Below are 27,244 nucleotides of genomic sequence, written 5' to 3'. Positions count from 1 at the left end.
AGTATTTAAAAAATAAGAATTTTAATTGAACGGAGCCTAAGTGTGTACTTAGTAAGATTAGTTTTAGATCAACATAGTTAACCTGATTATCAAAACATTTTTCTTTTTTTGGGGGGTATGTACCAAAACATATTTCAGACATGCATCAAACATATTTATAACTTAGAGCAAGTTAATCCAATACAGGTTTATCTTTCTGCAAAATGTTCAAGATCATGTTTCGATTCACCAACAATTTATTTTCAAGACTTAATACTATGGCAACTTTACCCTCTTACCACACACACACACACACACACACACACACACAGAGAGAGTCTTACTGCATGGAGAAGGGACCTTCGTTCATAAATGGAAAAATTGTCCAACAAATTCCCTTTTCCGACTCCTTTGGATCTTGAGACATTCCAACTTTGGAATGTCTCTCTCTCTCTCTCTCTCTCTCTCTCTCTAGCTTTCATCTTCCTCCACAAATGTAACTGAATCCTCTCTCTGGTTACTACCATCCCCTACATTCCATTTTGACCCTGTTTAACATTCCTCTCTGCATACATCTCTCTCTCTCTCTCTCTCTCTCTCTCTCTCTCTCTCTCTCTCTCTCTCATATACACATGCATGCAAACAAGACCCAGGTGAACTAACCAACATGGCTTCCGGTAAGGCACGTAACAAGCAGCGGTCATCAGGCTCTTCCTATACGTCAACAGCAACCACCATAGTCTTTGTTGCATTATGTGTTCTCGGCGTGTGGATGCTGACCTCCAACTCGGTCATACCACCACAAACCACCTCTCGCACCACCACCACCTCCGACGAGTCCACCTCTGCTGCCACTGCTGACTTCTCTTCGGCCAACAAAAACTCCCAGCCAATTGAACTCACCGACAAGAAAATCTCCGAGGCTTTTGAGGATAATCCGGGTCAGCTCCCTGACGAAGCCATCAAATCCGATGATACTACACAATTGAAGGAAACAAACGGCAATGAAAATCCTACACAATTGAAGGAAACTAATGACAATGAAAGGTCTCAGATGGAACAAGAAATTCATGTTGCGGAGAGTAATAACCGGGAATCTGAAAAAGATAGCAGAGCCGAAAGCAAGAATGACGAAGAGAGTGTACCGAGGAAACCTGGATCGGGTGTTGAAGAGAACCCTCAAGGGTTACAAGGGAAAGTGTCTGTTGAAGAACAAGAGAAGCAAAAAGAGCGCGAGAATCAGGTGACCGAGGAAAGTTCATTGACACAGAACCAACAAGAAGAAAGAAGAATGAACAATCAAGAAAGTAACGAAAAACAACAAATTCAAGAGGAGATGCAAATGAATGATCAACGTCAGAAACAGGAAGAAGCGCAAAAGAAAAAACATCATCAACAAAAAGGACAACATGGGCTTGAAGAGGGAACAAGCCACGACCAAATAGAACATGATGAAGCAGTGCCCTTGCTGTCCTCTAATAAGAATGACAATCATACGTCTCAAGCAAAACCTAGCCCCAGACGAACCAAAACCGGGAGTTCAGAAACACAAAATAGCAACGATCAACATGAGAGCCACTCAAAAATAGACAACAAGAAGGAAGAGAAGCCAACTCAATTAAATCCGGATGGATCTTTATTAGGGGGAGAGAGTTCAGGAATACCAAAAGAGTCCAAAGAGTCGAAGAAATCCTGGTCGACTCAAGCAGACCAATCTGAGAACCAAAAGGAGAGACGGAAGAATGGTCCGGACGATCAAGATGGTAGCATCTATGGGTACACATGGCAGCTGTGTAACGTAACTGCAGGTACAGACTACATACCCTGTTTGGACAATGAGAAAGCATTGAAGAAGTTGCGCACTACAAGGCATTTTGAGCATCGCGAAAGGCATTGTCCTGAGGAGGCTCCCACCTGTCTGGTCCCTCTCCCGAACGGTTACAAGAGGCCTATCGAGTGGCCTACAAGCAGAGATAAGGTATGGTCTTCAGTCTTACCTAAACAATTTGACCATTGATTAATGCATGAATGTCTTTAATAAGAAATTTTTGGGTGTTGGCAGATATGGTACCATAATGTTCCTCACACGAAGCTAGCAGAGGTGAAAGGGCACCAGAATTGGGTAAAGGTTACAGGGGAGTTCCTCACTTTTCCGGGTGGTGGCACCCAGTTCATACACGGTGCTCTACACTATATTGATTTCATTGAAGAGGTGAGTTTTCCCATTATCAGACACCCCACTGAATCGTTTCTTCTGGTAGTGCCCACAATTTTGTATCAGATCATATTTATGCAAAATCTAATAGTGCCGTAATGGTAAATGTTGTCTCACCGCCTAGTGGACAGAAATTGCAATAAAAATTAAAACATACTAATGAATACACATATACAGCGTACGACGACAATGATCATCATGGTTTACTCTCTGTGTTCCACTACTCGTAGAATATGCTATGAGTGAATATGTAATATAATGCTCTGGTCCCATGGATAAAATTGTATGTGTTTTCAGCAGAAAGGTAACCAAACCTGGCCTTATGATTCGGGATATTTTTATTGATTTGTAACAGAGCGATAGAACGACAGTGTCCCGGTATAGAATTAGCAAGATATGCGGCCAGTACCTAAATAAACTCTTGATGCACCCACAGCCTAAAGTGCCAGTCTTAATGTTAGTTGGGGCATTCAACTAAGGGATCATCTCCTGATTAGGAAGCACATGTATAAACCATCTAGATATGTGGATGGTTATACTATTGAATTCATGCGGTACAGTTTTGACAGAATTGAACACGAAATCCTGATGAATGCAGGCAGTACCCGACATTGCATGGGGGAAGCGCACCCGAGTCATACTGGATGTTGGCTGTGGAGTAGCAAGCTTTGGGGGGTTCCTATTTGAAAGAGATGTTCTTGCAATGTCTCTAGCACCAAAAGACGAACACGAGGCTCAAGTTCAGTTTGCACTTGAAAGAGGAATACCTGCAATATCTGCTGTGATGGGCTCTCAGCGGCTCCCATTTCCAAGCAGGGTCTTTGATATCGTGCATTGTGCGCGTTGTCGAGTTCCCTGGCACGAAGAAGGTTCTCCCAACTCCCAAGTTCCAGTATCTTAGGTCAGATCTTATATCTCTGTTACTCAGCTTTCCATAAGAAAATTGGATTGCTTCCCATGCAGGTGGCCGACTTCTTTTGGAATTGAATCGTGTTCTACGACCTGGGGGTTTCTTTGTCTGGTCAGCCACACCTGTGTACCAGACACTTGAGGAAGACGTAGAGATCTGGAAAGGTAATATTCCGAACTTTTTGTTTTTCCTCTGAACTGTGATAGTTTTAGTATTTTTCCCAAAAAACTGACATGTAGTTTGTTTTCAGAAATGTCTGCACTAACAAAGTCCATGTGTTGGGAGCTTGTTACCATCAAGAAGGATAAACTAAACTCCGTTGGTGCTGCCATCTACCACAAACCAACATCCAATGAATGTTACGACCAAAGAAAGCAAAATGCAACTCCAATGTGCAAAAGCGATGATGATCCAAACGCTGCCTGGTAGTTTTCCTTACAGACTGATGCATGCATTAACCTGGCTGAATTTCAACAGATAACTCAATTGTTTATCATAAAAGCACAATGTAGTAGCGTCCTGAATGTTGGCAATGCTTCATTAAGGAAATTGATAATTTTGCAGACATCGTGCAAACTATATACAGTCCTTTTACTTGAAGGTGGAACTATATATAATCTGTTGTCAAATCTTCAGGTATGTAGCTCTGCAGTCCTGCATGCACCGTGTGCCAGAGGGGGAGGTTGAGAGAGGGTCGCGATGGCCTCAAAATTGGCCTCAACGACTACAGACACCTCCATACTGGTTAAACAAATCCCAGATGGGAATTTACGGTAAACCAGCTCCAGACGATTTTGCGAGAGACAACGAACACTGGGGCCGGATGGTGAGCAAGACATATCTCAGTGGATTGGGTATCAGTTGGGACAACGTGAGAAATGTCATGGACATGAGAGCTGTTTATGGCGGGTAAATAATCTCTTCCCCCCAAGTGATTGCTACTACGATGTCACCCCATATGGTACCTAACGAACACTTACGGGCATTGGATATGATATTTAGTTTGATATTATATATGCATCTGGAAATAAATACTGTTTAGAATAAAGTAATATCAAAATCTTTACACTCATATTAAGATAAACAATCATATAAGTAATTGATTTCTCGCTTTCTCCTGATAGAGAGTGAAAACGACATCGTTATATTCATTATGCAAACAATAAATAGAAAGCAAACTGAATCGTACCGAATCATAGTGAATCAAAAATGGAGTTGCAACATTCCCTTAATCACCGTTTCAATAGCAAGATTCGAATTGAATTGGTTGAATCTAGTATCAAGCGCAGAATAGAATCCTGAGTGGCACTATTCTAACAACCATGCTCACAGGTTTGCTGCGGCTTTGAAGGACCTTAAGGTGTGGGTCATGAATGTAGTGAACATAGACTCTCCAGATACATTGCCCATAATATATGAAAGGGGTCTCTTTGGGATATATCATGACTGGTGTGAATCCTTCAGCACGTACCCCCGATCCTACGATCTCCTTCATGCGGACCATCTTTTTTCAAAGCTGAAAAAGAGGTAGGCAAGTTAGGTTGTTGAATTAATATTTCATTGTCATCATTTTCACTTCTTTTCTCATAATCCATGAGATGCGTATCAGTACCTTATTTGTCTTTGGCAGGTGCAAAATTGAACCAGTGATGGCAGAGATTGACAGAATAGTCAGGCCAGGAGGTAAGTTGATTGTCCGTGATGAGTCAAGCACAATTGGGGAAGTAGAGAACTTGTTGAAGTCATTGCACTGGGAGGTTCATTTAACCTTCTCCAAAAACCAGGAAGGAATACTTAGTGCACAGAAGTCAGAGTGGCGACCAGATTCATATGCAGCACGTTCTTGATTTGGAGATAACATCATACAGTTAACAATACAAGGACCTCTTGGACAGTCTGTAAGCAAGGCACGATATTTCAATAGCTAGTGTTGTAGTGTTCTGGTATCTCGGACATGTAGAGTTTGTCTGCTGAAATACTGCAAGGTAAACATACTTGTCAGTAGGTTGTCTAATAATAGCTGTAAGGATTGGTGTAATGCAATCAGTTAAAAGCTTGTAGCACCTTTTTGGCGAATATTTCCCCTGAATCTTATATTGCGCAATACAGACTTGCACCCATTTTTAATCCTTCCTTTTCCTTGCACCCCATAAGATAGGATTAAATCGAGTCAGAACAAGTTGACATTCAGATCCAAGGACAATGTGCTTGATTTTCCAGCAATTCATGCATAAGTATACTTATCAGAAAAGTCAAATCATGAAGAAATGTACTTATGCAGTGCCGCACTGGTAGTAAAACCTAGCACAAAGTATTCCAAGCAGCAAAAATTAATTACATCAGCATTTTTTGAATGATATAGCAGAACAGCATGCATGAAGAGACGGTCTCTTTGGCAATTTTATGATTTCTTTCCTGAAAACCAGCATGCTACTTGATTCCGATTCAGGCAGATTCTCGACGAGTATGAGTAGATATCACATCTGGAAGATGGAACCGATTTCATTTAAGAGAAATGAAACATGGTTGAAGGTGCTCTGGAGTCATCTTCTCCGAGTTTTTGTAGAAACATCATACTTTGGCAAGCCTGACCAGTCAATTTTTTCTCATAACAGATCTTTAAACATATTAGAAAGGGAAAAACAGGAATGCAGTTTGAAGGACTAGAAACTAAGAATGCTGTTTGAGTAAATACTAAATAAAGGTATCTTCTAAGTCAGTATCTAACCAGATTATCAAACCAACGGTAGTTTTAACCCTATACCATACCAACTGGACTTCCAAAAACTTAGCATGGTCCTAAATATTACTGATCCCAAACGTGAGAAACCTACAAAACAAATTCCACCCATGTGGCTTCTCTATTCCCCACTTTTATGGCCCTGATCTAACTAACATTCCTGCCACCAGTTTAACAATCTAGCTGCCAATCCCCTGCTTCCAAGTTACAAACGAGCCTGGCCGAGCTTTGAAGTGTCCAAGCTCACTCGTTCAAAATTAACCTAGCTCAAGCTCGAGTTGAGCCCAAATAATTGAGCTTGAGCTTGGCTCGTTTAGTATCAAGGTGTTCGAGCTCAGTTCTTTTCTTCAACCAGCATACCGAGCCGCTACAAACAATCCGAAATCGTATGAAGGAGCCGAGGTGCAACTAACTCGAGCTCGGTTTGTTTACAAAACGAGCTCAAAACTCGAGCTCAAGCTTGCTAGAACTGAACCAACAACAAGCTGAGCCTTGAGCTGCTCGTGAAGAACTCGGTTAATCGTTAGCAGCCCTACTTCCAACTTAGTAATCCGTTGTCTAATGATGTAGTACAAGCCATTGATACATAGCCAAAACTACATACTTATCACAATTGTCTCAAATACTTTGATCCCTACACACACTCATCCACAAATCTCGCAAAAAAAAAAGTGTCACGAACAGAACAACCAATCCATTCCATTAAATAATCATCCAAAATACAATATAAACCAGGACCTGTATACAATTAACAGAAAAAAGAAAAGACCTTTAATCATGAAAGTCGTCAATGAATTTCACAGCTCAACTTTATGAACCCTAGGGTTCAGCCTGTTATTACTTAGAACCAGAATCGCTTTTGCTTTTGATTTCGGAGACCAGTTTGTTGTAATCCTCAAGCTCTTCGTAGTAAATATCCCACACGCACCGAACGCACCCGCTGCCGCAACAGTCCCCCGGCAACGGCTTCTCCGGCGGCGGCGGCGGCGGCAACACGACCTTCTCCTCCTCCTCCTCCTCTTTCTTCCCGCCCTTCAACGCCGACGATTCGTCGTCGCCTGATTTGGTACCCTTATCGGCTTCGTCGGTCATGGGACCTTTCGATACGTCAACAGAAAGGAGCCGCGGACAGTGAGATCGTGCGCGGCGGAGGTGGATTTGGATTCTGTTCGTTGCGATTCTGGTGAGAGACAGGTGATCTCTCATGGCATTGGCTGACGACGGTGAGATGTGGTGATACGAGGTCGTTTTGTAGAAGCCAAACGAGAACGAACGCGGGACTGCTTTCGGACCCATGGAACGACAAACAGGAGGGCACGCACTCCCATCATAGATTGAGGAAAAACCCAAGTCACATATTCCCCGTGCGACTCCGTGAACTAAAACATGAAAAAGTAATATCTGCGATATCGAGAATTGAGATGCAAGTGCAATGCGAGAATAGCAAATAAGAGCGCTGAGCATTTTGAAAAATTATATTACTATAGAGGCCATCTCTCCACGATTTAGTATATTTGCATGAAGCTCATAATTAAAGTGCATTTTAATTCTTTAAATAAATTTTTTTTTGGTAAACAATTCTTTAAATAATACTTCTTCTTTTTTTTTTACATGGTTTAAATAATACTTCAAGTAGTGGATGGTTGAAGTTTCTTTTGAAAATTTAATGAATTTTTTTTATTAGGAGAATCGATATCAAACGAGCTTTGATGTAAACTAAGTAGTCACTTTGAATTGAAAACTTAACATGCTTCAAGGAATGTTCTAAGATTGATGATTTGTGTAGATACCAAACAGATATTGAATGAGTTCTAACTAATAAAGTACAGATAAAAAGTTCGAATTTGAGTAGTTTAATTCGTTTATTAGCCTTAAGCGTGAAAAGCGTTGAAAAACTACGAGACGGTTCTCTTAGGTACTCCATAAAGAGACACATAGAATCACCACTAGTACTATTTAACATTTCCATAATACTCTAAGACCAGGGTCCTTCTTATGCACTATGGGAACATAGTCTACTTTGGTGGAGTCCTTTGCAATATCATCATCATGAGCCAAATCATTTATTTTATACAGTTCGCCAATAAATTTTTATTTATATTTTTAAGAAACCCGTTAATCCAACATTCAAAGTCACGTGATCGAGATAAATTTGTCTTAGTGTTAATTCTTTTAATCATACTAACAACACATGTTATCCGATCAAGTGACCATCAATACTAAATCAATTTGATTTTTTGTAAAAACAAAATGCCCAACAAACTCTATAAATTTACGACTCTTTAATCATACTAACAACACATGTTATCCGATCAAGTGACCATCAATACTAAATCATTTTTTGTAAAAACAAAATGCTCAACAAACTCTATAAATCTACGACTCTATGGAGTTACTAGTCGACATGGAAGTCAAAACTTTAGAGGAGTGCTAACCCAACGCAGATATTTAAGCCAGACCGAAACCCCCTATTCGATTAGCCCGACACATAAATCAATAGCACACGGATAAAAGGCGAACCTCGACACATAAGTCAATAGCATACAGAAACAAATATTACATAAGCACCTAAGCATTTCACAGAGGATCCTGGGTAGACAGGTTATTGTAGTTTTGGTACCACAAAACGCATTGCACAGAAACAAAGGGCATTTTGATGCAAAGTCCTTCTAATCTTGGTGGCCTGAGGTGAATATGCCCTTCAGCTTATGGCCCATTAAGAGCAGGACAAGTCTCAAGTAATCAAACTTGTAAGCAAATCTGATGAACTGCAACTTGAAGTCATTCCATGGAGGATACCGGGCCTCTAGTTCTATGAGGAAGCTTCTGTGCAGAACTGCCTTTTCGTGGCTGAACGTATCGAACGAGTACTTCCCGTGGTACCTCCCGAAACCGCTTTGCCCCACGCCTCCAAACGGTAACGAATCACAAACAAACTGCAGAGTACAACAAGAAAACACGATATATAAATTTTCCTACGACTGAAGATTTTTGTTCAGAATTTTGTACGATGGGGTCTTTGGTGCTACTTTCGCGATTTCAAGGGATTTTGACCCGTTTCCACATGAAAGATCTTCAAATAAGTGTTTTCCCACTTAAAGATCCTTCGAGAAATGTGCCCTTGAATCAATCTATATCCTACCGAGACATGCCCTTCAACATGCATGGCATCATCATTGCGTTCATGGGGTGTCTGTAGTAATCAAGTGATCGACGCCTGTAAAAGAAGGCGTTCGATACCTTTGAATTCCATTTAGTTGTATTTAGGGGATGAACTATGAACTATGAAGTGTCAAAAATCATAATCTCAAGCCACAATTAAGGCTACATAATTGAAAATTGCCAATCCCGAATCATTCTGGATGGATAGAATTCTGCTTGTCGATCATTTTACTTTGCGGATCCCCAAAAATAGAATACATCAGAAAGAAAAGAGGACATCACCTGAGGCATGGCATCGTTGAAGGTCAAACTTCCTGACGATGTTTCTGTCAAAATTCGCTGCTTGAATGCTTCATTTTTGGTGAATGCATAAAGGGCAAGAGGTTTCGGCCTCAAGTTTATGAACTCAATGCTGTCTTGAATGTTTGTCAACTGTACAAAACATAGCAACACAATTTAAGTGAACAGTTGTGTTCTAACTAAGAAAAATGAGGGGGTGCATTGTATTTTACTGTAATAATTGGAAGCAACGGGCCAAATATTTCTTCGGTCATGATCTCAGAATCAAGTGGAGGATTCAACAAGATTGTTGGCTCGATGATCCTGTAAAAATTTATCGGATAGAAGTCAGAAAACTACTTCAGAAGTAAAATCCAAGATAATTATTTTGTAATTACAAACTCGGAATTGGAGTAAGGGGAAAAAGTATCACAAGTTCTTTTCATCCAGTGAACCACCATGAACAATTGAAGCTGCAACAGCCGGATCTTCAATAATGTTGCGTAGTCTTTCGAATTGGTGTTTGTTTACGATTTTGGAGAGGTTCTTCAAGGTTTTCAGGTTTTCACCGTAAAATCTATTGATCGTTTTCTTCAGATATTCAATCTGAAAAAAAAAAAAACACATTACTGAATAATCTATTGCACATTAGACCAACACATTACGCGGAATTAGAATCGCGAACGGTATCATTTTTACCAGAGTAGATGCAAATTTATGTTCCACTAGCACATAATCTATTGCTATACATGCTTGTCCAGAGCATGGCCCCCACTTCGCTCCTGCTATTCTTTTGGCAGCCACCTTAACACATACACTCAGCATCAGAAATTACTTAACAATCTGACGGTTATAAAGCTTAAAAGCTTCTCTTCGTTGAATCATTGTAGGGCAATAGTGCATAAAACCTTGATATCGGAAGGGTTGGAGAGGGAGTCGAGAATGGTGGGGCACTTCCCGCCCAGCTCTAGAGTGACCGGCGTTAAATGCTTTGCAGCTGCAGACATGACGATCTTTCCTACTCGTTGACTCCCTGAAATAGAAGTGATTTAAGACAAGCCCTACATTGCTCATCATTTGAGCTACTACGGATTGTCAAGATCACGGAATTCGGGGGATTTATGAAAAAGAAAAAAAGATAACAAAGGGGAAACCAAAGAACAAATTTAGCTTCTTCACTTCACCATCTTTCTTGTGTTTCCTTTGTCATAATCTGGAAATCAGTTGTCAAACCCACACAAACACTGACGTAATAAACAAAATAAATGTACTGTTGGAATTAATCCAAGTGTTTGGTCCTATTATCCGAGGAATAGGATTGATGGTTCGATGAGGCATAAGGCAATACCGGTGAAGAATATCTTGTCCCATTTCTGCTGCAGTAGCTGTTCAGCAATATCTGTCCCCCCTTCAATGACTTTAATGGCATTGGAGTCCAAGTAAAGAGGAATGGTGTTGGCAAGAAAAGAAGAACATGCTGGGGCTAGCTCTGAAGGTTTTAGGACAACAGCGTTTCCAGCGGATATCGCCCCTATCAATGGATCCAATGCCAGTGCTGCATATTCAAAGAGATGCAAATTGATGGAGATGAAATGATCGACATCGTTTAACTATATTTTTCCAGTAGTTAGGTTTATCCAAAAAGGGCATAGATATGAAAATTTCTTGGTGATCGAAAGTGTCATGTTAGCAGTGCAATAATTCATGATTAGCTGGCTGAGAAACGTCAGAAATCAGGAGAACAAAATTTGGCTAGTTAATAAGACTCACAGATAGGGAAGTTCCACGAAACAAAAATCAGTGCCAGGCCAAGTGGTTCCGGCAACACTTCTGCACTTGCTGGGAAGAAAAGTAACGGTATCCGGCCCTGGCCAGAAAACAGTCTTCAGCAGCTAAAACAAACTACGAAGATAACAAAGAGAAGAAGCTGAGTTCATTTTTTCAGTTTCCCTTGGTATATCGTCCATAAATTCACGATCCAAACGAGCCTTGGTTCTATTTTTTCTTCTTCCAGTTATTACATTCTTTCAAGTATTAGGTGAATTCACTAGCCTCAGATTCTCATGACTTCTGTCAAGCGAGTTAACTCCACCTACATAGCCTGCATAACTTGATTGCCCCTTTGTTACTTCCAGTATCTTGAAGCACTAGGCCTAAGTTGTCGAAGAAGAAGAACAAAGAACTAGCTCAAATTGTTCCAATACAACGAGTACATATTCCTCTGCACTCCTGAATTTCTCATGGCTCGTCTACGATTCCCCATACTTTCCATTACCTTTACAAAAGGACCTTCAACAGTGTGCCAAACATAATTGAGTAGTTTCAAGGTGATAAACAGAGGGGTCAATGGGTATTTGGTGAAAGCCAAAAAAAATACGAACCTTCGTCGGGGCCATCCATTTCCCAACACGACTCAGAGAATAGCTGGCTGATTTCTTCACAACGCCTATCTACAATAGAGCAAACTGAAGAGTCATCGAATGATCTAGCGGAGTACTTTTTATTGCTATCGTAAGAACTACATCAACCGTTCACAACTTCTAAAAAATTAAGACTGATAAGGTACAAACACAAACACAAAATAAGGCCAATGTGTTAAAGCATCCAACTCCAAACCAATTGGCAAAGAGTGGAGAGGCTGCCCAGGCTCATATACTAGTATTGGAAGAGATAATTAACCAATGTGGGACAAATCCCAACACTCCCCCGCACGTGCAACCCCTGACTTGCACGTGGAGAGGTAAACAAAGGATCCGGAACACACGGATCACAATGAAAGAAAGTGCAACTATGGCACAGACAAAGGGGAAAAGCCTCCGAAACTCTAGCTCTGATACCATGTTAAAGCATCCAACTCCAAACCAATTGGCAAAGAGTGGAGAGGCTGCCCAGGCTCATATACTAGTATTGGAAGAGATAATTAACCAATGTGGGACAAATCCCAACACAATGATTATAACTTCCATTGGAAAATAGACGGAGAAAAAGCCACCACCCACAGGGAAGGACCGATGGAATAAAACCTTACCATTTGATTGGCCGGCTTTGAGCATCGAATTGAGCGGTATGCTACATATCCAAATTTTAGATAAAATTCTCGTTTGATTGATCAAACATGCATCGAATACATAATCCACCAAGTATGCTGTATAAGATACTATGGCGCGTGTGTTACACTGTGTAGTATTATTAATTCCATAGTTGGCAGTTGGATGTGATTACATATCCTATAGAATTAGGATTACATGTTCTTTTTTACTATTAGTTCTGTCAAACAAACGGACCCGACTAACGGACTTTGGCCTACTGGGCTAACCTATTGATTCTTATATCCCCTTCCTATGAGGGATTCCGCACGTTTTTTGCGTGCAGACTTCTAATCTCGGCCGTCGAGAAGTCTGCACGCAAAAAGCGTGCGGATCCCTCACTAGAAGTGTGAAGTGTCGTGTTCATTCTTAGCATGATAAAACAACATGGTACTTGATCGAATCGAATACAAATCTTCGATTATATGCCATGGTTTTTATATATGAAATCTACAAGGCAGCAGCATCAAGAGTTCGAGCGGATTTGTTTTCGATCCAACGGTGCTACAAAGCGTTTAACTTCTACTCAAATCAAACTTCATATGGCCCAGATTTATTTTTTTCACCAATTGATTGTTTAATTGTTCTTCAAACTTTAATTCACCAAGATTCCCTTCGCTAATTTATTCAATGTCAACCAAACCATAACCCAATGATACAATGAAAAACTTTCTTTACTACACATGCCAAACTTATAATTTTTCTCCTGGAAATTTGTATGGAGAGAGAGAGAGGACTGACTTCATCGCGGTAAGCTTCAGCAGGGTGCTTCCCAAGATCTTGTTGAAGAGCTTTGAAGATTTGATCCTCTTTTTCATCCATCATCTTGAGGATTGCTTGGAGCTGGGTTTTCCTCCATCCAACGCTTCTTGTTCTTCTGCTCTTGAAAGCTTGTCTCAACTCACCCAAACTCCTCCCAATTCCCTCCTCACCTCCCTCCATCTCTCCACTCTCTCTCACCAACTTTATGGATTACAAACTCAAAACTAGGAGTAGAGCACAAGGGTAGTATATTCTTTTCCCCAATGTTTCTGATAACCGACGTGAATCGCCTGTCTTTGATCAAACTGAGAGAGGAATATTCAAGATGCGCGTCGGGGATAAAAATCCTGGGACATAAATTAACTACCCAAGCAAAGTTTTACTGATGATAGGAGGTGGACAACGTGAACTTGCAAATTTGAGAGTCCAGAGTATTTTACTTGCTCCCACGTTCTTGCTCGACAAAAACTATTGACCATGTCAAATTTGAGAGTCCAAATCAATTTGGTCGGACATTAATAGTGAAGTATATCAAAAGATTAAATTTTGATTTATAAAATAGACGATAGGCACAGTTTAACTTCCAAAATTTAATGACAGAATCAAGCGTCCCTTTTATAAACCAAAACCCAAATTTTTGGTATAGCTAGTTATTGATGTCTAATAGAGTTGATTTTTCGTGTGAACATATTAATTTGGGAGCCTTACAAGATGGAACTTACAAATTTGGGTATAGCTTATAAAACGGATGCTTGATTCTGTTACCAATTTTTGGTATAGCTAGCTATTGACGTCTAATAGAGCTGATTTTTTGAGTGAACATATTGCGGGCCTTACAAGATGGAACGGTTCAAATTACCACAGTGAACGCTTGGTAGGGCCAAAATGGACTGTGGCGAAAACCTCATGTTTTCCGCCTCACTCGGACAAAACACATTCTCCTAACTATTAGTTACATATTCCAACAAAATGTTGCATCTTTTTTTTTTGGTCAAGCGGAATTTTCAACAAAATGTTGCATCATATTTCCGGTTGCGTCTTGAAATTTCTGTACAGGAGAGATGATTGTGACTTGTGAGGCCCATGCATTCAATGCATCTCTGCACGTATAAAGTATCCTTTACTACTACTATATGCGTGTAGATGTGTGTTATTATGTTAAAAAGGAACCATCTCGGTGGTTACTTGATAAATCGAATCGCTCGTTTCTTAGATCTTATAGCTATTCATCATTTCTCGAAATATCAGATTACTCGAAACATCGATATCAGCCTCAACGAAACAAAATCGTTACAAAGAGAAACATACGACAAGTGGCTAGTTGGCCGTTCGTTCATTTCTCTTAAGACCTTATCAATGTCTGATTATTTATTTTATTTTTTGCATGAAGATAACGCCTCTAAACTTTCAAAATGAACGAGTTAGATCGTGATCGTCAAGACACTGTTGCGAGAGTTTTATTTTGCATCACACGAAGTTCGCACGATAGTATTTTTTTTATTTTTAAAACGAAGCTTTGAAAGAGTCCAGTTTCCACTGATCAGCTCACTGTGGGTCTTCCAAGGTCGTTTTCAAACAATAAATGCCATCCATCACCGATTCACCTACCTTCTCTCGGGCTTTTTATCACGAGTACCACTTCACATTGGCATTGAAAGCAAACCATATCAATCAAAATCAAGCATTGGGTTGTTCTAGAGTAGCTGTCTTGTACTGCTACTTCTAGAGTAGCTGTCTTGTACTGCTACCTCCGTCATAAGTTTTGCTAAGATTTTTGGGGTTTTTTTTTGTTTTGTCATTGTTCATTTTTTTTTTTTGCGTTTGTTAGTTTTACGCTTACTTTTGAGGATTATTGATTTCTCTCGTCAAGATGAATCGAAAAAGTAAAAAATTGACTTTTACCCAAATATTTTGGAAAATATCCAAAATAAAGTCCTAAAAGCCTGGTGCAAAACTAACAAATACGAAAAAATTTGAACAATGACAAAATTAGAAAAAGCCCAAAAATTTCGAAAAACCCTTGGCTGAAGTTAGCCACGAAAGGATGAGCTTTTTTAATCAACAAAATATTTTTGCACCACTTTCTAAAAATTTTTTGCACTAAATTAAAGTACTTGATGAGTTCTTTAATTTGGTGTGGAAAAATTTCAAAACTTATGCCCGAAAGTATTTAGAATTTTTGTCTTGGATAAGCAATTGGGACGGAGGGAGTAGATGCTGACCTTCTTCATCTATACATGTGTGTGACCAAAACACTGCTGCATTGAAAACTAACTGAAATACGCCTGAAGGATTTGCATTTCATAACGCTTAGAGCATCCACACCAAACTCTTTACATTTTGGATCAATTTACACCTCAAAAAGTCACTTTATTACTTTAACTACTTACTTTTAAAATAACTACTGCATCAGACCATTTACTCTCACTCTTCTCTCAGTAAATAATCAAACCCACCTCAATTAAATACTTCATTTAACTCTTCCTTCTCTGATAAAAAAAAATTTCCCAGTCTTCCTACCTCTGACCCTCCCTGGTACGCAACAATTAAAAATGAGAGAGAGAGACTGACCCTCCCTGGTACGCAACAATTAAAAAGAGAGGTGTTAATCAGCCCCCCGTATCAGGGGGTGTCTGATGCGGGCCCATCAATTTCCGATTTTACCCCCACCTCCGCCTCCGCCTCCGCCTCCGCATTTTTCTCTCTCTGGCACCTCAGTCTCTCTCTTTTTTTCTTTTTCTTTTTTATAAATTTTTAAATGCTAATAACTTTTGTTTCACGTAATTTTTTTTAAAAAAATTTATATTTTTGAAATGTATTCAATGAAACCTATTAAACGAGTCTAATATTAATTGTGAAATAATGTAAAACGGAAAAACTGTATTTCTGTGGTAGTTTAAACTCTTTAAAGAGGTTGAAAAATTAGGTGTTCTAAATTTCAATCCGTTTGAACTGGTAGAAAAATTTTAGTTTTCTGATCATTTTATCCCAAATGGCCATAATTAAATTTTGACTCTAGGGCTCTCGTTGAATAGCCCTAAGAGATATTTGATTCTACGAGTTCAAAAATTCATTATGACAATTGAAAATAAAATGATAAAAAAACTAAGATCTTTCCACCGATTCAATCGGATTGAAAATCAGAACACTAAAATAATTTTAAATAAATAAAAAAGAAAAAAGATACAAAGTATAATTATTAGTATTAATTAAATAAAGAAAAAATAACAGAAAAAAGGTTTGGATATTTTTAGACCGTTTGCAGTTTTAACCAATGGTCATAATTACCTTTTTTTAACCAACGGGCAATTTTGAACCAACGCTTAATTTTTTTAATCTTTTAATTTTTTTTAATCTTTTAGACAAAATGTCAAAATATAGTAAAAAAAATTAAGTGTTCCAAATTTCAATCAGTTTGAACCAGTGGAGATACATATGTTGAAGTAAATTATATATATTGAATCAACTTAAATTTACTTTACATTTCTCTGAACAGTCAATAATACAAACTGAAATTAAACTTTATTTAATTACAATTGAGTATATAGAACCAATACATGAACACAAATTTAGTCAATATTTCCAGTTGAATCAGTAGAAAGATCTCTTTTTTTTTATCATTTTATCTTCAATGGTCATAATGAATTTTTGGCCTCGCAGAATCAAATATCTCTTAGGGCTAATCAACGAGAGCCTTAGAGTTAAAATTTAATTATTGCTATTTAGGATAAAATGATAAGGAAATAAAAATCTTTTCACCGGTTTAAACGAATTGAAATTTGGAACACTTAATTTTTTTAACCTTTTTAAACAGTTTATATATTAAAAATATAGTTAAAAATTAAGTGTTTCAAATTTCAATCTGTTTGAACCGGTGGAGAGATTTTAGTTTCCTGATCATTTTATCCTAAATGACCATAATTAAATTTTGACTTTAGGGCTCTCGTTGATTAATCCTAAGAGATATTTGATTCTACGACTTTCTTAGGCCTAATCAATGAGAGCCTTAGAGTCAACATTTAATTATGACCATTTAAAATAAAATAATAAAAAAAACTAAAATCTTTCTACCAGTTCAAATGGATTGAAATTTGAAATACTTAATTTTTTTAACCTTTTTAGACAGTTTATATATTTAAAAATATAGTTAAAAAGTTAAGTGTTCCAAATTTCAATTTGTTTGAACATGTGGAAAGATTTTAGTTTTCTGATCATTTTATTCTAAATGGCCATAATTAAATTTTGACTCTAGGGCTCTTGTTGGTTAGCCCTAAGAGATATTTAATTCTACGAGATCAAAAATTTATTATGACCATTAAAGATAAAATGATAAAAAAAAAGATCTTTTCTCTTATTCAACCGGATTGAAAATCGAAACACTAAAATAATTTTAAGTAAATAAAAAAGAAAAAGGATACAGATTATAAACATTATTAATTAAATAAAAAAATAACAAAAAATGAGTTCGGATATATTTGGGCCATTTTCGGTTTAAGGGGTGGTGGGGTCGGGGACTCGGGGGTAAAAAGGGGAAGAGGTAACCCGTGTCAGGGGGGTGTCTGACACGAGGGGCGATTAGTAATTCGCATTAAAGAGAAAATGAGAGAGAGAGAGAGAGAGAGAGAGAGAGAGAGAAACAATATAAAATTCAGAAACAAGTGAACAGTACCTCGCCTATACAAACGAGGTGCTGTAGCCAAACTAAATTTTCTTCGAAGTAAAGAGGAAGGAAGAGAGGCTGATAAATAGGGTTTTTGGATGTTTTTTCTTGTTTTGGCTCTTTAATTTAGTTTAAAGAGGAGAGTAAAGAGAGAGATGCGGATGCCTTTAGGCTCAGATGACCAGACACAAATTCGGACAAAAATGTCTCGAAATCGTTTGATACGAGTCGATTTTGCATACGTACGTCTTGCAAGATCTATCGGACAATTTTCAGACACATGTAAAATTGAGTTCGTATCAAGATATCTATTGACCGTAGAAGCATGCATGGTTTTACACCTATGCAAATTTCTGAGCACAGTCTCCAATAAACACTCATTATTTTCAAAAACCTCCTTCAAAATCCAAACCGAATAAGATCGTGACTTCACGTTTCTTACGTACTGTTCCAAAATGTCAAATTTTGCTGCGTACTGGTCCGTAGGATGGTTCCATTCCATTAATTTTGGCTTTGATTATTATTGTACGGTTTGCAGGTAAAATTGAAAACAGAGCACGCACAATTAAATTCTTAAACAATACTGGTGAAGAGTCTGAAGACGTACCAATTGAGGTTGGTCCAATTGATTAGAGCTCCTCCATCTCCATTTCACAAGAAGGTCAGAAGTTTGAATCTCTCAAACTAGTTGTCCAAGCCCTCAATCGGAATTTGACTTATGTGGATTGTGATTCTACTGTTCTGAATTGTCTCAAACTAGCGTTTTGTTTCTTGTTTTGCTCTTTTCCCACGTCAAATGTGATTGTAATAGGGTAGTTGTTCATTTGTTGGTTAAGCATTCTCTGATAGATACTCTTTCTGTCCCAAATTGGATGACATTTTTTGATTTTCCGTGCCAATTTTAATTCCTTTTATCTCTCAAAAAATATATAATATGGATCTTGTTTGAAAGTTCTCAATTAGTTCTATTATACAAAGTTTTCAAACTCATAAAAAATATTATAAATTGAAAGATATAAGTAATGAAAATGACACAAATTTTAAAAATTATAAATTGAAAGATATAAGTAATGAAAGTGATACAAATTTAAAAAATAATCATCTTTTTTGGGACGGAGGAAGTATTAGGAAGGAAAGTCTAAGGGCTGTCCGACCTAGCTCTATTTGATGTTGGGCCAGAGGCCATCTGCAATTTCAGAATAAAATTGCTATTTTCTCGGGTTAAAAGAAATTAAAAAAATCTCTCAGCTGTATTTGTTAAAATTATTTCTTTCCAAATGGGGCTTGTACGTGGATTTTATTTGTCAACATTGTATAAATCAACGAGGGTGAGTGAGGGGTGTTAAAGTTAGCACAAGGGGTTGTCAACATTGTATACATCAACGATGATGAGTAAGGGGTGTTAGAGTTAGCACAAGGGGTCCAGCACCACTGAGAAAGAGAGATGAGCAATCAACTTCATTTGAAATGGTTATCTTGTACGTGGATTTGGCTTCTACGTGATGGGGGATTGTTTCTCCCCATAGTGAGGCTATAGTTTGGTTGCCTCACAGTGATTTGAAGTTATTTTTAGTTTCATGAAATTCTTATGCTTTGTATTCTCCTACCGCTTTACAAAAATAATTTTGAAGTAATAATGGTAACACCATTTGACGTATATCAGATTGTGTGGGATCCCCTTAGGGTCTCACAAAAATGATTGAAATCGTTCAATTTGTTTAAAACATATTTTTAATATTTCGCATGAAAAATAAGCTCATTCGAGCTTCGGTGAGGGCATCATCGATTTTCATCCTTGAACCTGCAGGGATAAAAATTAACGAGTCGATTAATTAAGCTCTTAACGAAATTCAAATAAACTACATAATTTTTTGCAGGAACCGTTAAAATGGTGTTATGGACAAATCAAACGGCTCCGGTCGTTAGTGCATGTGAGACCCCGAAATGCATCCCACGCTCTGGTCTATATACATTTGAGATAAGAGTATGGAATGCATTTCGGAGTCTCGCACTAAAATCTGCTGCAAGTTGAGTTCCTTCACTTCGTAGGCAAGGGGTCATCACGATTCATGGACACCATCCATTACTAGTCCCTTTAACGAAGCAATGAGATCCAGTGGGCTCACAACTAATAACCTAGCTGGCTTTGGTATTTGGTTCTGATTTGTTTTGGGCCTTGCCTCTGTAAGGGAAGCAATTTTTGAGATAATTTTTGGCCGGTTTTACTTTTTAATTTATAGCTTTGGGGGAGTATAAAATTTCATGTCCCACTAAGGGTCCTTCGGCTAAAAAAGTAATTTGGTTTTTTTTTTTGTCTTTATTCAAATTTTTTTCGCATTTGTTAGTTTTTTGTCAATTTTTTAAAAACTATTACTTTGTCATGACGAGAGGAATCTAAAAAGTAAAAAAATTATAACTGAAATCCAATTTTTTTAAATAAAGACAAAAATAAGACAATTTTTTCGTCTTTATTTAAAAAAAATTGAATTTTTATTGTAAATTTTTACTTTTTAAATTCCTCTCGACATGACGAAGTAATAATTCTTAAAAAATTGATGAAAAACAAACAAATGAGGAAAAAAAATTGAATAAAGACAAAAAAAAAAAGGTCAAATGAATTTTTTAGCCGAAGGACCCCTAAATCCTCCCAAAAACCCACCACTCGCCTCTAGCCATTCTTGCACGCGTTTAATGCGCATTGACCCCCTACCGCATTTCACGATTCCCCCCACCCCTTCTCTCTCTCTCGCGTGCGCGTGTAGACCTAAGAATGCTGCCAAGAACTCCGGTGCCAAATGGGTGCCGAGCAGTGGCAGCTCCAAGAATTTAAAGTAAGGTGTTCAGCATTTATCTTAACTCTACCAGTTGATCTATTAACCAATGATACATGTATAAATAGTGCGGTAGAAAAACATAACCTCTATTCTAAAAAAGTTAACTACCAAGCGAAATGAGAACTTAAAAATAGATACTATTTTTTTAACAAATATTTTTTTTGAAAGTAGTTGTATTGCGTAGTAGACAGTGTTTTGAGAATGGAGGGGGTAAAATTTTACAGTTGTTCTATATGAGTTCATATTTTGTGCTAACATTGAACCATTTTAATCTACTAAAAACCTTCTGAAAGAAATTATAGCGAGTATGTTGGGACTGACGTTCTCGAAATTGTCGTTCTTTATGATGACATGATGAGATTTTCTATCGCAGTCTTAAATTCGAAGAATATTATTCAAGTTAACGAGGTTTGCAATGTAGTTGAATTTTTTTTAAAGCTTTGTTTGTAATTCTAAAAGTTAACTAGACAAAAATAAAATAAAATACTTACACCTGTAAATTCTTCATTTTCTCTTTCTTTTTTCAATGTTAATAATGATTAGAAGTTTTATTTGAGGTAATATGTTATGTGTTCAAATTATCTAGATTAATGGGCCATAATTGAGTTGTGATTGAGTGTTCAATTAGTTTTGAGTTGGGTGTTCAATTTTTTTGGATTAGATGTTCAAGACTATTAGAATTGGGTGTTCAATGATATTTAAGTTGGGTGTTCAAAAAAAAGTTAACACATAATTTTTACATATATTCTAAGCAAAAAAAATTGTTTGGGTGTTCAATTGACCATGCAATGCCCTACATAGAGCCGCCTCTGGTGCCGAGCGGCATTCGATCATTCATTTTGGTACGGATGGCTCAGATTGAATCTGAGCGCATATAAATCTGAATCATCTATTACTCGGTCAAGATTTAAGCTGTCAATTGTCAAAATAAATGGCCGAATAGACTGCTAGGCAATAGGCATCATCTCCCAATCCCAAGTCCGCCTCCAGAGTGGAATTGTTTTAAGAAAAATTTTAAAATCAGCTAATAGACTGATAATAGTACATGCGTGAATGTATATTATAGAGTATAAAAAATATACAAAAATATATATATTTCTTATTTTTTAGTATGTTTATCGTCAACTCACCTCTGTTACTCCGTATTACGCTAACAATACCAATACTGTTGTTTTAATCGGGAGAGGGAGAGGGAGAGAGAGAGAAAGAGAGAGCGCGCGAGCAGGGGCACATTTGTTTTCAAAAGTAGGCAATAAGCAGCTTTTTAAGGAGTATGATTAAAAAAGGGAGGATTTTGCGGGAGGCGGCTAAACCTTGAAAGGCGAGCTGTGATGGGTGTTTTTAGAGAGATGTGACCCAACCTAGGACTGATCTCGACAACGTTAATTATCGTCGAACTCTCTCCATCATGTCTCACTCAAGACCATAATTACCGTCCTTAATTAGGCCTCTAATCTTAGATGATACTCCCCCATCGTGAATATAGTAGCTTCTAGATTCAGCTAAAGAGGCCATGCTCAACTTTCCATGGCCACCGAATCTTCAATCTAGATCCGCCCAGTTCACAGCCCTTGAGTTGAGTGTATAGGGCCCACCTGACGTAAACTATTGAAGTGGAGTACTATTTTGGATCTTTTTCCCCGATCGGCTACCACAGTTCCGTTCTGCTAAGATTTATTTATTTATTTTTACAAAACATGTTATTTTTTTATAATATATTATTTTTAATTTAAAAAATAAGTACGTTTTCTTATGAACAGTAACATTCAGCAGTGCCCAATTTCATTATCCATCTTGATAATTAATGATCCAAATTTTAAGAAAAACTTTTTTAGCGAACGGGGCGGCTGTCCAGCCCCTCGTCCGTTCCCTAGACGGCTAGACCTATGTGTCCTCCCTCAAGAGGTGTTGGTTGCTTTTATGTATAAAACCATGTAAGCTAGTAACAGCAGGGCAATAAACCAATCCTCTGGTCGAAGGAAAACAATTAATCACCAATCCTCTCTGTATCTTTTTATTCCAGACCTAAATCACATATCATGATCTTTCAAGGTGCTCTGCGCCCCGCTCTCAATGATCGCTTGATTCTTATTAAGTTGAGGGGAAAAACTATAATATACACATTTTATTTAAGTGTGTATCATATACATTCTCAAAATATTATGAATTGTAAAGAAAATGTTACGAATCGCAGGTGTATCATATGCACCCTAAAAAATGTTATGAATTGCAGAGAAAATGTTACGAATCGTATTGCTAAAAAGTTACAAATCGTATAAAGGTTACAAGATACACAAAAAATGTTATGAATCATAATGAAAATGTTACGAATCATACTGCTGAAAGGTTATGAATTCCAGAACAAAAGTTACGAAACATACTAAAATGTTATGAATGAACTTTAAAATAGGTGCATATGGTACACCCTTTTAATGGGTGTGTATGGTAGACTTTCCCCGAATTGTATTGCTAAAAAGTTTCGAATCGTATAAAGGTTAAGAGATACACCAAAATGTTATGAATTATAATGAAAATGTTACGAATTATACTGCTAAAAGGTTATGAATTCTAGAACAAAAGTTACGAAGCACACTAAAATATTATGAATGAACCATAAAATATGTGCATAGGTACACCCTTTAAAAGGATGTGTATTATAGACTTTTCCATCGTTGAGACGTGTTTCGAAAATATTTTCACGCTCGCACTTTCACTCCCGCTCGCGCCTGCAAATTATGTGTTAAGTTTCAGTCATAATACGGAGGGGCTAATTAACACGAGCGTGTTCTTCACTCTCTCTCTCGAGAGAGATGGGGTTGTCGTCTGTGTATGTCCTGTCAAGATCAAAATGGCCAGGCATTGACACGTTACTCAGAGCATCACCAGTAACAATAAACAGTGTCGACATGCAAAACAAAAGGCCCCTTTCACGAATTTGGCAACACACTTTACTTTAGTTACGCAACAATCGCCCTTTTCCCTCCACTTTTCCGCATATAGGCATCTACTAACCCCACTCCCTTTTCTTCTCTCTAATTGAGCAGACACAATAATGTAAGTCGATTCCATGCGATCCGAGTGAGATTTTCACACGTAACGTACGATAGCAATTGTGGTGTAACTACATCGTGCGTATTGAGAGATACATACACATGCGATGGTTTAAGTAACGATATTGAAACCCGTATAACAATAGCAATTGTAATGTGACATCGTAAGTATTGAAAGATACGTATTGAGAATCAATTGTCACGGTCGCGAGTTCTTAAAAATCATTTTTGGCAAAAAGATTCTTTAGAGGGCCTTAATTAGCCATAGTGGCAGCAACAACCATGAGCTGTATGAATCAGAAACGAGCCAATACTTAACGAAAGTCGGTCGATACGTACGTGATTTCTCATCTCACTTGTACATGGTAGCGTAAGAGCATTGGAAGACACGCGAATCGATACATGTTTAGGATCTTGATCCACGTACACACATAAGACGGGTTCAGACACTTAATTATGTGAATGGACGTGTGTCCAAATAGTTGTGTGGTAATCATTATCCTTTACCATTTCGCCCCTTCTTCCTCTACAAAACCAAAGCCTTGTTTCAAGTTCAACTACCCAGAGAGAGAGAGAGAGAGATGGGGCGTGGAAAGATTGAGATCAGGAGGATAGAGAATGCAACCAACAGACAGGTGACTTATTCGAAGAGAAGGAATGGGATTTTCAAGAAAGCCCAGGAGCTGTCTGTTCTCTGTGATGCCAAGGTCTCCCTCATCATGTTCTCCACCACCGGAAAATTCCACGAGTACATCAGTCCCTCTGTCTCGTACGTCTCACATACAATACGTATTCTTGCATTTTCTTTATCTACTACGCCAGTTTCATACCTTTGAATTAAAGACTTTGTTGTCACGATCCATGGAGATTCATCATCGCTTAATTACCTGTTGTGAATTAGGACGAAAAAGATCTACGATGACTACCAGAAGGCTCTTGGCATCGATCTATGGAAAACCCACTACGAGGTATTCTCTCTCTCTCTCTCTCTCTCTCTGTATGTGTGTGTGAATTAGGTTACTGATCTGTAATGCTGATTTGCATAGAGAATGCAAGAGCACTTGAGAAAACTGAAGGAGATCAACAACAGACTAAGGAGAGAGATCAGGTACAAACTTGAGGAATAGGCAATTACGAAATTTTTTTTACTTCTCTTATTTTTGGTAGGTGAGATGGGATTAAAGCCCCGGCTAACTAAAATAAGTATTTATTTTTCAAATAAGGGTGATTTATCCTGATAAGAATGATCTGTCTCGTAAACCGAAAAATATATTCTTAACAAATAAAACCCTAACGAAACAGTGCCTAAAATGACCCAGAGCTATAGCTCAAGCGGTCGTGACATGGAACTTAGGTGCCAAGCGTGCGAGGTCTCATGTTCAAGTTGATGAATGATGTTGGCCTGCTATAATAATCTAATTTTACTTTAACATCCTATTATTTGGCAAAAATAAAGTAATTAAAATTGTTATAAATATATATACTTTGTGCCGATAAAAAGGGCTTCTTTTCATAGATCACAGCTAGTATTATTTGTTGAATCAAACAACTGGTTACAAAGAGACAAAGATGATCGAACAAAATAAAGAATTGGTTAAATTTTTAGGAACAAAACTAACAAGGGGCATTTTCTCCTCCTCCTTTTTTTTTTTTTTTTTTTGTCGGCGTAAACTAATTTCGCTAGGGTTTGGTTTCACAGGCAAAGAATGGGTGAGGATTTGCACGGTCTGAGAATCCACGAACTGCACTGTCTTGAGCAAGAAATGGCAGAGTCTTTGACAAATACCCGCGATCGAAAGGTTGTAGATCATAGTCAAAGTCTAGATCTACTGCATCTCATTAATATTTGTTGTGTTGTTTTCCTTTGATCTTCCTTTTTCCATTTCGAAAATGCTAACTACAATCCGCTGCGTAGTGGTAGATGTACAAATAAGGCATTGATATCAGTAAAATGCGTATAAACCTTTTTGGAAGTGCATGCATTGCTATATATTGAGAAAATCGCGTTAAAACTAATTTTCTCAGTATTGTGTAGTTCTGTTTTTTTTTTTTTCCGCTCATTATTTCCCTTCACTACTCAACAATTATGTGTGTAATCAACCGTATGTTTCGGTTATTTTTTTCCATTGGACCATCTTCAAATGATAAATTTTTCATTTTTATTTGCTTCTTAATGTCTTTATTTTCTGTATTACTGTGTATCGAATAGATTGTTTCAGCTAACGAAACGACGCTTAAATTTGTATGTTTCGTGACAGTATCATGTGATCAAAACTTCAACAGATACCTATAGGAAGAAGGTCAGTGTATCTTCATTAATCTAAACTTTTTTTTAGTTGAAATTTGGTCCATGGCATCCATGCCCTTCTTAATCATGCACAAGACCCACTTTTGCTGTTGCTTCCATTGCCAAAAACTGCTACTATATATTTGCAGGTAAAGAACTTGGAGGAAAGGCATGGAACTCTCCTAATGGGCTTCGTAAGCATCTTGAATCCAAGTCATAAAAATTAAGTCATAAACTACGCCAATCACGTGAGCTAAATTCGCAAATACGAATTTAACTCGTGAAATAAAAGGACTCCTATACGGGCCGGGGAAGTAATGATTAATTCTTGCTTTCGGTAAGATTTGATTCATTGATTTTTCAATAGAGAATATGCAAGGGTTACCAAATAGGTTCGTGTAACAGTTTTAGTAAATTTGAATTTAGAAATTGAGTGAGCTTTAAGGAGTTTTGTACTCTCTTACTTTAAGTTTTTTTTTTTTTATAAATAAAATAAAATAAAAAAGAGTAGTTGTTTGCACATAACTGTATTGGATAAATGTTGTGTTAGTGATTCAAAATAAGGGGTACTTTTTAATTCCTTGGATTTTTACTCTAGGAGCCCAAATGCGAAGATCCACACTATGGGTTAGTGGATGACGACGATGGAGGCTACGACTACGGCGTTGCGTTAGGAAATGGGGTCTCAAATATATATGCTAATTACCGTTCGCAACACAACGACCACTCTCACCTTGATCACCACGGAGGGGGATTCGGATCCCACGATCTACGCCTCGCTTGATTAATTGGTACCATCGGAGCTAGCATCTCCCTTCAATCGGCAATGTCCTAAAATCTTATATACCAGAAGTACTATATGTAGTATAAGCATGGCTACTCTTGATGGCATAACATTGTAGTATCTCGTTTATCATGGTGCATGTCTGCTATATATTGTTGGTGCACCTATCTCGTTAATTCGGGATGAACTTCAATGTTGAGGAAGTTACAATCCATTCTCCGATTGTCCTCGCAAATAAATAGCTCTCGCTCTTCTGGTTGAAAAACGTCGTTGATTGATTAAGGCATACGTGCAGGTGCGCTTGCACAGAGCTAGCTGCGCTTCGTTTTGCTTCATTTTCCATTTGAATTGAACATTTAGTTATAGTCCCGCTCCCAGATTAGCGCGCAAAATCTTTTTAAAGTTTTGACGTTTCATATTAGTTGGTTAAACTTGAGACCATTTTATGGCTCCGTACCATTCTACTTCCGAAAACAACAGAAGTTTGACAGCTATC

General features: G+C 37.8%; 4 protein-coding genes across 4 annotated transcripts; 2 read left to right on the top strand and 2 right to left on the bottom strand.

The window, feature by feature from the left end:
• The first annotated feature begins 326 nt into the window (after positions 1-326).
• Positions 327-5,224, top strand: LOC131298407 (probable methyltransferase PMT27). Its single transcript, XM_058323847.1, has 8 exons — positions 327-1,957; positions 2,042-2,191; positions 2,793-3,063; positions 3,158-3,268; positions 3,355-3,529; positions 3,741-4,013; positions 4,437-4,631; positions 4,735-5,224. The coding sequence occupies exons 1-8, from the start codon at positions 647-649 to the stop codon at positions 4,949-4,951; spliced, it is 2,703 nt and encodes a 900-aa protein (XP_058179830.1). The 5' UTR covers positions 327-646; the 3' UTR covers positions 4,952-5,224.
• A 1,299-nt stretch (positions 5,225-6,523) lies between these two features.
• On the bottom strand, positions 6,524-7,207 carry LOC131298408 (uncharacterized). Its single transcript, XM_058323848.1, has one exon. It carries the CDS (start codon positions 7,138-7,140, stop codon positions 6,682-6,684), a length of 459 nt encoding a protein of 152 aa, XP_058179831.1. The 5' UTR covers positions 7,141-7,207; the 3' UTR covers positions 6,524-6,681.
• Positions 7,208-8,291: 1,084 nt separating this feature from the next.
• Positions 8,292-13,658, bottom strand: LOC131298406 (aldehyde dehydrogenase family 3 member F1). Its single transcript, XM_058323846.1, has 10 exons — positions 13,113-13,658; positions 11,667-11,735; positions 11,056-11,152; positions 10,634-10,840; positions 10,194-10,318; positions 9,985-10,089; positions 9,719-9,891; positions 9,519-9,609; positions 9,289-9,438; positions 8,292-8,780 (listed from the first exon to the last, which is right to left on the bottom strand). The coding sequence occupies exons 1-10, from the start codon at positions 13,311-13,313 to the stop codon at positions 8,514-8,516; spliced, it is 1,485 nt and encodes a 494-aa protein (XP_058179829.1). The 5' UTR covers positions 13,314-13,658; the 3' UTR covers positions 8,292-8,513.
• Positions 13,659-24,093: 10,435 nt separating this feature from the next.
• On the top strand, positions 24,094-27,013 carry LOC131298405 (agamous-like MADS-box protein TM6). The gene is made up of 7 exons (XM_058323845.1): positions 24,094-24,446; positions 24,579-24,645; positions 24,724-24,785; positions 25,377-25,476; positions 25,936-25,977; positions 26,114-26,158; positions 26,563-27,013. Exons 1-7 carry the CDS (start codon positions 24,259-24,261, stop codon positions 26,746-26,748), a joined length of 690 nt encoding a protein of 229 aa, XP_058179828.1. The 5' UTR covers positions 24,094-24,258; the 3' UTR covers positions 26,749-27,013.
• The last annotated feature ends 231 nt before the right edge of the window (positions 27,014-27,244 follow it).

The sequence above is a fragment of the Rhododendron vialii genome, chromosome 8a, assembly GCF_030253575.1.
Source record: "Rhododendron vialii isolate Sample 1 chromosome 8a, ASM3025357v1".
In the NCBI taxonomy this organism is placed as follows: domain Eukaryota; kingdom Viridiplantae; phylum Streptophyta; class Magnoliopsida; order Ericales; family Ericaceae; genus Rhododendron; species Rhododendron vialii.
Note: the sequence above shows the minus strand (reverse complement) of the source record. Positions and strands in the feature narration are given on the sequence as shown.